Here is a 12,389-nt window from a genome sequence, read left to right on the forward strand (position 1 = left end):
TACAATCTACAATCTACTGCATTCGCTATTTAACGAAAATAACTCTTCGTTATATGGATTATACACAAAAATCCTCCATTATACTTATCATTAGAAGAAGACAAATATTACATGTGATATATGTATTGCATTTATGATTGTTTCCTTTATAAGATATTTAAGAAAACATAATTTTGTTCACAATTTTATTTATCGGTTAAGAGGATAGTATATATTATAATGTATGTAAATGATTTACACATACTTGTACGAAATGTTGTTCTTTTTGAATATCCGTATACGTATTGATTTTCATATTGATATTACATTAAATTTCTAATCTTAAAATTTTATAAAACATAACAACCATTACAACTACATTAGTACTATACTCTAAAACTTAAATTAGAATATCTATAATACCAATAAAAATTTCCATAATCTTACAAATTTACAAGAATACAAATTTTTTAGAGTTTAAAAAATTATAGGGTAAGAGTATAGGAAACTAGTTTACAATAAGTCAAGAATGGTTGCCGGGGGGTTACTCCTGTCCCACTCGGTTCCCTTAAAAAAAAATAGAAAACAGCTATTAAATAAAGTGTGATCATTTGATAACGTTAAATTTTTGATAATAGGATTTATAGAATGTATATACTCTCCTGGCAAAGGTTGTAGTAAAATTTTAGAGGATTTATTATTTGTAAAATCTTCACTTATTTGTTTATGTAACTTAGTCGTTGAATATTAAGGATAATAATAATGTTATTCAACAATACTATTGAGATTTTCAATATAATATTATAACATTATTACAAAAAATTACAAAAATTTTTAAGACCACAAGTCATTTGTCTTTGAAAAAACTATGAGTACGAGTACCTTTTAAATAAATTTTTTTTATATTAAAAATAAGGTTCTATATTATTCTAAACAAATTAACATAGATGTATGTAAGTATGTACACAATTTAGAATTGCAACCATAAACCATAACTATAAGCTTAGACGAAACTACTCTTATAATAAATAAAAATTTTCATTCACTATATTATATCACTAAATATAATATATTCAACAAGTGGTTGTTGTTAAAATCTTTTTAAATTGTATCTATTTATTAAAACAAAAGCAACTATACACTATATATATATATATGTATATGTATATATAAAACTACAAATCCATATTACATAAAATTCATTAATTTTCCCTAACAAACACTTATGTATAAAACACTATATTATTTGTTTATATGTAGTTAAAATATTTACAAAAATTATTTTTGAAAAACAATAAAATTTATATATCAAAAAAATATTTAAAATAAAATTTTATTACTTTAAATTTTGTTTTTTTCAAATTACATTTATCTAAATAAATATAAATAAAGTAAATAAAAATAAAGAAATTAAAAATTATTTTAAGAAAACAAAAATATTATTACTATAATGTGTTTACATTAAAATTCATTGAATACGGGTATAGTTGCGCGGTCGCTACCCCCATACCACCCCGCCCCCTCCCCCTGCCCCATCCCACTCATGACTCCTTTGCAACTATTTTAATTCTGAAACTAGAATTTTAAATTGTGATGTGTTTTGCATATTATGTGAAAAATTACAAAACTTATTTTGAAAAAATTTAAAATATTAAAAAAAAAAATTTTTTAATAAATAAAATTATTAAAATACAAAGCATAAAATTTCCTATATATACGCTACCTGATACTCGTAATCCTATGCACAAAATCATTAAAAAAAAATCATGGAAAGAAAAACAAACTTAGAAAAAAAATAGGAAATAAATTACAAAAACAAAAAAATAGCAAAAAGCAATGAAGACTTTTTTATATTTAAGTTCAACATCCTTTTTTGACAATTCAAAACCTTTTCTTAGGCAAGCACAAAATTATTTAACTTTGGGTAGGTGCAAACAAAAAAATATATACGAATATCATATATGAATTTTAAAATCCTAAAAGGACGCATGTTCCAAAAACGAAAAAACAAAATAAGAAACTGTAAAAAAATCGATTCATTTTAATATACAAAAAAAAAAAAAACCAAAAAAAAAAAGCTTTTATATTTCCATTTTATTTCATTTTCGATCGGAACATTCAAAGGATAACATTTACGTATTAAACGCGAGCAAATACACATGTATGTGTATATGTACAGTTAGGAGAAAAAAATAAAATAAAAAAATTCCGATTTTGTATATCCTGTGTATCCTTTTTTTTTTATGTTCTTTACACGTTCTTTTTTTTTTTTTTTGCTTTTTTTTACATAAGAAAATAAAGTATGAACTCGTTATGGAATTTTCTCTTTTTTGATATTATAATTGAAAAATTAAAATATTAAAATTGAATTAAATAAATGATAATAATAAAAAAAAAATCAATAATAGCGAAATTTTAGAAATAAAAACTAGAAATATAATATATATAAATATATATATGATGTATGAGAATGTGTATATAATAATAAAATAAAATAAAATAAAAAAAAAAAGTGAAAGCAATTAAAAACATCTGTAGTGAGAATTGAGAATTAATAAAAATTTTTCCTTTTTTGAAAATAAATGAATTTATATTGTTATACAAAAATTTTTCAATTATTATTTAATAAAATTAAAAAAAGGAACTAGCCCTTCTACTTTTTATTTTAATAAAAAAAATATTTATAATAATAAGTAAAAAATGTATGGGATTTAAAGAAAACAAAAAAAACAAATCCAGTGTATGTAAATGAAGAAAAAATAATTTTATTTTTTCGAGGAATTGAGAAATAGGCGAATTAATAAAAAAAAAAAGAATTGACTGCATATTGTTATATGTATATACAACGCTACTATATATACACATTATGTTTATATAATTTACATAAAAAATAAAAAAAAAAGTTACAGCAAACAATTACAACAAACAAAAGAAAAATATTTAATCCTCTTATTGTATAACAATAAAATTTTGTATTTTCATTGAATTTATTCATGTTTCTGTTTTTTTTTTCTTCAATTATTTTTGGTGTTTTCGAATTTTAAAGTGTTATAAAACAAAATCACATATATATAAAATAATTCAACATTTCAAAATAATTTTAAATTTTAATATATATTTAATATATATATATAATATAAAAATGGTAACAATGACTTCAGAAGATAAATTAAATTCAATCGGTAATATTATAACAACAGTACCATCAACAACAATAACAGCAGCAGCAACAACAACAATAACAACAATTTCAACAACAATTATAACACCGTCAACAATTAATAATAAAACAATTTCTACCTCATCATCGACAACGGTATCAAATCAACAGCAACAACAGCATCAACAATTACAAAATTCTCATAGTTCAATAAAAAATAAAAATGAAGATGCCCCAAATATTTTAGTTTATAAAAAGGTATATATACACTAAGTAATTAATTTGTGATTAATATATATAATTAAAAAAATTTTTTTTATATAGAATTAAATTATTAAAATTATTTATCTATATAATAATAATTAATATATAATATATAGATAATATAATATATAATTTATAATTTCTATAATTTAACCCATTCATATCCGTTGTAATCATTTGAAAGCACAATGTTTTTTCGAAAAAAAAAATGTATGAGTATTTATTTGTTACAAGAATTAATCATATACTAGAATTATATATAGGCCAATAAATATATGTTAGCATACAACCATAAAACAAATCAATTACTTAATCATTTCATGTTTAAATGTACTAAAACAAAAAAGGGGTTAAAATTGTTGTAATACAGTATAGGTATAATTAATATTCTAGACTAAATTAATAGATTTTTAATTCTACATTTTTTGTTTTTGTTTTTTGTTTTTTTGCAACCCGCTATACTCCTCCGCTTCATTGACTAAAACAGAGTCTATTTAATATATAAGTATCCTTAATATTTTGTATATATCATGTAAAGTAATATAAAGGAAACTGTACATGCATGTATAACGTATATATGGATGTATGTAAAATATTACATATTTACTCTGTAATTAATTAAATGGAAATATCCTTTCATTATATATTTTTCAGTATATGTGTACATATGTGTATATATATATATATATATATATATATATATATATATATATATATATATATGTGCATATAGATAAAGTATGTTATGTACAAGCATTAGTATATTGCCTGTTTTTTTTTTTTGAATACTCCTTACAATAAATTCTATAAATAAATTCTATATGCCTTTATATTATGTAGAAAATATAAAAGTATAACCTATAGCTCTATAGGTGTACTTTCAACTATTTCAACCACTATTATATAAATTATATAAAAATTTCTGGGGTATACCTACATAGATTAATTATGTACAAATAATATATAGAGTAGACCATGACATTTTAAGAGCTTAAGCAGAGAAATTTACAAAGTAATTTGTTTTAAAATTCAAAAAGAATTTAGATAGGTATATAAATTAAAGTGGCTGATTTACAAAGAAAAAAAAATTGTAAAGGATTTATGATAATTAAATAACAATAATAAAATTTATTTTAAAAAAATGTCATATCACATTGTCATGCAATGTGATATGACATTACGCATATACCGTAACAGCTCTTCGTTATACTGTTAACTAAATCAAAAAATTATTAAATTTTCAATCACTCTTAAATGAATTAAATAAAGTATACAACTTGATTTCTTAGGTGTCGTTTACACATTATTTTAAAATATATAAAATTAAATCTGCAATAAAGTTTGATGGCCATTTGCATATCAGACTGATATATTATTTGATGGAGCTCAGGCTTTACCTCAATATTAAATAATTTTGCTACTAAAATTATAACCATAAAATAAAAATCAGCTAATTCCTGTTTTAAATTTTCGCAAAAAATTAATTGTATTAAACCATTTTATTTTTAAAAGAACTAACAGTTAGTTTGATCTTAATAGCGTAGTTTCTATTATTTGCTGTCAGACAAAATATTATGTCAAACAGTGGTATATTTACACCATTTTATCAGGCTATTAATTCTTAGTTTTTGTAGTATAATATCTAAACGTAAGTAACATTTTGCTCTAAATATAAACATTGTGTTAGGTGTTAATTAAAAGTTTGACACATAATTTACGTTGTAAACAGAAAAAGAGCAATTTTCCGCAGCGATATGCCAGAATTTATATAGAATACACAAATTTAAATGGGATAGTCCAGAATAAAACAATTAATTTGACCGCCGACAGTAAAATATCCCGAATTCGTATGTTTTTTTTTTAGTTTTTGCTGGTGGTTACCGTACAAATTATTTTACCGTCCCGTGTTGTTTTGGATAAACAACAGAATTCGTCAGCTGTTTATGTTCACCGCTTTTGTTTATGGTTTTACGATTACTTATACGAAACATTTTAAATGAATTTTCTCATTTCCTAAAAACTAACAATTTCTTATTTACAACCGTTTTGTTACGATATGATACGAGATTGTAAAAGTTACAATGAATACAGAAGAATATTTATACATAATAGATTTTTAACTTATCATTATTTTTCAGATTTTTTTTTTATTTCAAATAAAAACTGTGATTCTAAATTACAATTTATCACGATTTTTTATTCAACTATTCAATTTGAATTCATGAATAAATACAATTCATATACAAATACATATAAAGTAAAAATTATATAATATAATCGCGATGATTTCTGTACAGAACCGATAATTTAAGGAATAACAAAAGCTTTTTATTTAGTTTATCCTTGTTTTGTTTTACAAATTAATTTTTTTTCTTTTGCGTATATTGCTTTTTTATTATAAGCACCTAACATTGTGGATATGAAATTGTTATGAGCTTGAAATTCATGTTTACAGGTATTCATTGTTTCCCATTCTACTTCTTTTTTATTGTTTTGCTTTTTTGTATCCAAGATGACATGTATAATTTAACAAGTTGTGATATAAATAAGAAATATTAGAATTGCAGTGTTTTCAAACTCTTATGACCTTTTTTCTTTTTATTAAATTAAAGTATACATAAAAATTTTATTTTCTTTTTGTTAAATTATTTAAAGAAATTTAAAATTAATTTTAATTAAATATATGTATATTAATATTTATAATTTGAATAATGTAATCTGTAATATATAAAATGTAATTGAAAACCGTATCTGGTGTAAGTATAAGTAATCGAAATATTTTGTATTCAAACCCCAAATCTAATAAAATGTCTTTGATATTAGGATTAGATGTCAAACTTGTTTTATTTTGTTTTTAACAGTTTAGAATACCATGTAACGCAATTTTTACAATTTTTTTCAAATTGAATAAAATTATTTTAAGCAAATTATTAATTTAATAATTAATATAGATGACTTATGACTGGATTATTATACTATAATTCTCGTATAGGAAATATATTCAAAGCAGAGCAAAGCTTTAGAATATTTTTTATTCACTTTATATTCAAGAGCATTAATTTAAATTTTTAAAAATTGCTATTATCAAAATTATAAATTTTATTAATATTAATTTTTTTGAAATTGTTATATACATATGTATTTTTATGTAGATGGAATCTATAATTGAAAAAATGCAAGCTGAATCTAGCGGTGTACCGGTTCGTACTGTTAAATCATTTATGAGTAAAGTACCAACTGTATTTACTGGTGCTGATTTAATTTCATGGATATTAAAACATTTCGATGTCGAAGATGTTACGGAGGCTTTACATTTTGCCCATTTAATTGCATCACATGGTTATATATTTCCAATTGATGATCATGTTTTAACTGTAAAAAATGATGGTACATTTTACAGGTAAGAAAAGCAAATACAAAAATAGAATACAAATTATAAGTTTTATGCAAAATTTCTTTGATTTGCAAATCGCATTAAAATTGTATACTCTTATATAACTCAGCTAATGAATTTTAATTGCTGGATTGATAAGTTCCCTTTATCTTTTTTTACAATTTTGAAATCAGTGTGTCTGACTTGTACTTTAATTAATATTTTAAAAATATATTTATATTTTTATATGTATGTATGTGATATTTAATATAAACAAATAATGCTTATATTTTGTTACTGCAATTTTACAATCAGACATTTCTTGATTTCAAAATTAATTAAATTAATTCAATAATACTGTATTAATATGTAGTTTAGCTTATGAATTATATTTGCTGAATTTGTAATTGCATTTTCAGAAATTTTGAAATCAGACCTTAAATTATGATATAGTTTACAAAAAAATTTCTAATAGTTTCTCCCATATATACAAAGGTATTGATTGAGATATAGACTCAAATATGTATATACATATTAAAATAATTATGTATATTTCCATCATCCATATAATACATAATGTAGGTACCTACTTCTTCTGGTTTCTATACATAACAAGTGAATCTATATGATATATTTTTTTTTAGTTTACATGCACATATGCACATATTATTCTTGCTTATATGCATTTATTTATTCAAACATAACTGTGTACATATATAAATCGAGACATTTAAGGGACGCAAATTAGTTTGAATAAATAATATGTAAATATTGCTCAACAGGGTTCAATTTTTCAATCGATATCAAAGCATAAAATTGTATGTATCTACGACCATATTATAAAAAAAAACCAATAAAATGAAAAAAATACTAGATAGCTACATATCGTTATATCTGTGTATCATATGTAAACACATATACTATAATATCTATAGAAGTTATTCTCTCTAATAGCTATGTATTTTTTAAACTGATATCAAAATTAAAGGATAAAAAACAAATTGATGATGTGCTACAAAATAACTGATGATAAAAAAAAAAGCTTAAAAATAACTTGGCATATGTGTGTTTCTTTAGTTCGAAAATATAGGTAATATTGCACAAAATACCAATAACATACCGTTATTATATAAGAGAAGAAAAAATGAGGTTAATTTACGTTATTTCCTTTCCAAATGAGTTTTTTTTCATCATTTAATATTATTGCGTTTTTTTCCCCCATCTTTTTCACATTTTCATTTATTTGCTTTTATTTTAAAGGATACATTTTGGTATTATAAAAAAAAAAGAAAAATTATATTATATACAGAAACCGAAAGGAAGTAAATACATTTTTAACATTTAGGATTTATAAATAAACTTTAGAAAGTGATAAAAAAATGAAATGGAAAATTTAAAATAAAAGAAAAAATTATTTTCAAATACAAAGTTCAATTTTAAAACTTTAAAGAGATGAAAGAAGAAGCCTGGTAAATTAGAAACATTGTTCTTCACACTTGTGTATGCATAAATAAAGAAAAATTAAGTACTCGTATAATGCCAGTGTATGCATGGAAACGTGAAAAAAATAAAGGAAAATGAAAATTTAAAAAAAAAATTGAAGAAATTAACATGCGATCGGCCTTGTAACTTATTCTGTCGAACGAATTTATTATGTCGAATAATTTGTTCAAATTGAAATATAAAGGTAAAATTATTGCCAACCGCATTTTTGCTATTTTTGAACTGAAAACGTAGAATTGATCGGTTGGTGATCGTGCACATTTTTTTTTATGGTCGACATTCAAGGCCTGATCGATTATCTTGCTATTTTAATCGCCAAGTTAAAAGAAAGTAAGTAACTATTTTTATATTTGTATAATCTATTGCGTATCTCGTTTTTTTTTTCTAAAATGTATGCAAAATTTATTCACTTTGCTTTAGAAGGTTGAAGACGTTCAGTTGAAAATTTGAGAAAAAAATTAAAAAAATGAAATTTGAGAAAAGTGAGATAAACGATTAGGCCGCAAGTCGTTACTGAATCACCGATTTCAATAGAAATAAATCGGCAAAATATTTTATGTCTCTAAATTTAATTTAATTTTAAATAAACAGTAATAATTGTCAAAATAGATCTATTAACATGTCAAGTGATAAGTTCGTGTTATATAACAAAATTGTTAAAATGACAAAATTGTTTTTTTGCTAAAATACTATACAACTTTAAGATTAAGACTAACAATTTGTCAGACTAAAGTAAAAGACAACGGCAAATATTTAGTGATTGTAACCAGTTAATTTAAATTCTAAATTTCTGCAAGTTTATGAGCACGATTTTATAGTTTGTAATAGCTATTACAAACAGCTTACAAAGTATTTAAAAACTTTAAATAATATATGATTAATAGACAAACAAAAGAACCAGTGGTTATAGATTTAATTAGTCTGAAAAACACTTTATTAAAAACTACATAGTTCGTTATGTCAAATGAAACCTTACTTTTCATACACTTACAGTATAAACACATACATTAAATTCATTGAGATTTATTTCATAAAAGACACATCAAAATAAATATTAATTCAAAATTTTCTTTTCACAGATTTCAAACTCCCTATTTTTGGCCTTCAAATTGTTGGGAACCAGAAAATACTGATTATGCAGTATATTTATGTAAGCGAACAATGCAAAATAAAACTAGACTTGAATTAGCTGATTATGAAGCAGAAAATTTAGCAAAATTACAGAAAATGTTTTCAAGAAAATGGGAATTTATATTTATGCAAGTAAGTTTTTTTCTTTTAAAATTAAATTTTTCTAATCAAAATATTATTTATGTATGCATGTATGTTTTGTAGGCTGAATCACAAAGTAAAGTTGCTAAAAAACGTGATAAACTTGAAAGAAAAGTATTAGATTCACAGGAGCGAGCTTTTTGGGATGTACATAGACCGATGCCAGGTTGTGTGAATACAACAGAAATTGATATTAAAAAAGCATATCGACGTGGTGGTTCTAGTCATGGTACAGGTTCAGCAGGTGCTGCATTAGCTAACAATCCAGTTGAACAAATTAATCGAATTATAGCATTAAGAAAACATAAATTAGAAAGACGGACAATAAAAGTATCAAAAGCAGCTGAATCTTTGGTTTCGTATTATGAGCAATATTGTGAATTTGATTACTTTTTAACTTTGCCAGAATTAGCAAATCCATGGCAATCAGATAATGCTGAAATGTGGGATGCTGAAAAAATTTCGTAAATATTTTTACATTATTTTATTAAAAACACTTTCAAATATAAATAATTTGTAATTGTTATTTTTCACATTACCTACAAATACAGGAAAGAAGTTCCATTACGAAGAGTTAAAAGATGGGGATTTAGTTTACGTGAATTAATTAATGATCCAATTGGTCGTGAACAATTTGCTAAATTTTTAGAGAAAGAATACAGTGGTGAAAATTTAAAGTAAATAATTTTTTTATAATATTCTGAAATAAATTTTTTTTTGTTAAATTATATTCTCATAAATTTTCATATTTTTTAGATTTTGGGAATCTGTACAAGATATGAAAAAATTACCACAATCAGAAATTAAAGAAGCAATCAATAAAATATGGCAAGAATTTTTAGCTCCAGATGCTCCATGTCCAGTTAATGTTGATTCAAAATCAGTTGAATTAGCACGTGAAGCATTAAATTCTCCAAATGGTCCAAATCGATGGTGTTTTGATGTAGCAGCATCACATGTCTATCATTTAATGAAAAGTGATTCTTATTCAAGATATTTACGGTCGGATATGTATAAAGATTATTTAAATTGTTCTCGAAAGAAAATTAAATCAATCCCAAATTTGTTTGGTGTTAAACGTTAAAATCAAATAATAAATATATTAATACATAAATATAATATTTACTCAACATATAAGTTATTATAATAAATAATGCGATATTATAATGTAATGAATATTTGAAAAAAATTTCTATATTATAATTAAGATTTTAGAGTCAAAAATTAATATAGGAAAAAAATAAAATAGAAAAAAAAAATGGACATGAACACAAGTCCATATATGTATATGCGGTTAGATTACTTATGTAAAATGAATTGTTAAACGACTTGCATAATTTTTTATTTTATATACATGCATAGGTACAATAATATATATGTATTTTATTTCTTTGATTTTTTGTTATAGTTTTGTATAAACCAAATCTAATTTTGTAGAAAAATTTATATTTATGTCTTCACATGTTACTAAATAGCACAATTAATTTTAAAATTATATAATGAATTGTATAGCATAATAACTATAAAAATTAAAGCTTTAAACATTTTTTATCTTGTACTTAATTACAAATTGAATTCGATATATTACATATTAGTTTAATTTTATTTTCATTGCAATAATCATTTTTTTTTATAATAATAAAATTTAAAATCTGATTTCTTTACTAATTTCTGAAAAAATATTTCTGATACAAGATTGTAATGCATCTGTACTAAAATTAACAATCAACAAAATTATATAAGATTAATCACAAATTAATAAACTTCAATCGAAATCATATAATATGCATTTTTAAATTAATACTAAATTTCATTTAGTCATATAATGTCAAACAGAGCTTCTGTGAAGAAATCGCAAATATACTTATAAAACTTCTTAAAGGAAAAGTTCATTAATAAAATAAAAAAATTTATTAAAAAATATATAAGTAAACTAATATACTTTAATATATTTGAATTGCATACTATGAGAAATACTACAGAATATTATAAATTTATTTAACTTTTTATAAAATATTTACTTTGACAATAAATTTAAAGCATTGATTATTTTTCAATAACTTGAAAAAAAAAAAAACAAAACAAATAAACTAAAGTAAAAGTTACAAACTCGAATTTCGGAATTGATTTAAAATAATGTATAAATTAAATTAATTGTACTTTAAATATTTGAATATGTTATTGTTTGATTTAACGATTCTAAACTTATCTTAGAATATTTCCTATGGATTATGTACACCAATAGTTTTTATTGTATTATATTAACCTTACAAAAATAATTTTTAAAATTAAAGACGTAAAATTGTTTAATTTCTAAATCTTAAGTTTATTAATCACACTAACGTAACATAAAGGAATTGTTTTACTAAGTTATACTCGTATAGCTTTTATATATGATTTTCATAAAATCTTTTTTCCATCTTGTAAAACTAATTATTAACGGGGATGATTAACATCTTTAATACACGAATCAACTTTGTAACACATTTAATATGTTGAACGTAAATAATTTTAATAAATTAATTTTAAAACTATTATTTTATTGAAAATAATATTTGTTATTATTCTAATTAAATTAGAATATATTAAAAAAAAACATGTATTCCGTTCAAATAACCATTAAAATCAATGCTTAGAAAAATATAAAAGTTGATGTACGATAATTGAAAAATTTTCAATAAAATTTTCCATTTAGCTATGTCCTATTAATAAATGTATAGTTAAAAACCTTTTTTTTTAATTTAAGCTAAATTTAAATTGAATTAATATTATTATGTGTAAATTATAATGTTTTTGTATTAATTTTTGTATTATTATATTGTTAAGTAGCCGATAAAT

General features: G+C 22.2%; 1 protein-coding gene across 1 annotated transcript; it reads left to right on the plus strand.

Moving 5' to 3' along the window:
* The first annotated feature begins 1,348 nt into the window (after positions 1 to 1,348).
* On the plus strand, positions 1,349 to 11,147 carry LOC129609015 (regulator of G-protein signaling 7). The gene is made up of 6 exons (XM_055520847.1): positions 1,349 to 3,397; positions 6,556 to 6,803; positions 9,359 to 9,542; positions 9,615 to 10,015; positions 10,103 to 10,228; positions 10,308 to 11,147. The coding sequence occupies exons 1-6, from the start codon at positions 3,122 to 3,124 to the stop codon at positions 10,633 to 10,635; spliced, it is 1,563 nt and encodes a 520-aa protein (XP_055376822.1). The 5' UTR covers positions 1,349 to 3,121; the 3' UTR covers positions 10,636 to 11,147.
* The last annotated feature ends 1,242 nt before the right edge of the window (positions 11,148 to 12,389 follow it).

Source organism: Condylostylus longicornis, unplaced genomic scaffold (assembly GCF_029603195.1).
Source record: "Condylostylus longicornis isolate FDR11 unplaced genomic scaffold, ASM2960319v2 ptg000038l, whole genome shotgun sequence".
Classification (NCBI taxonomy): Eukaryota; Metazoa; Arthropoda; class Insecta; order Diptera; family Dolichopodidae; genus Condylostylus; species Condylostylus longicornis.

Excerpts from the sequence above, each read along its gene's own strand:
- LOC129609015 (XM_055520847.1), top strand. The coding sequence starts at position 3,122 with ATGGTAACAATGACTTCAGAAGATAAATTAAATTCAATCGGTAATATT. Across the intron at positions 9,543-9,614 it reads GGGAATTTATATTTATGCAA|GCTGAATCACAAAGTAAAGT; the intron begins GTAAGTTTTTTT and ends TATGTTTTGTAG. Across the intron at positions 10,229-10,307 it reads TACAGTGGTGAAAATTTAAA|ATTTTGGGAATCTGTACAAG; the intron begins GTAAATAATTTT and ends CATATTTTTTAG.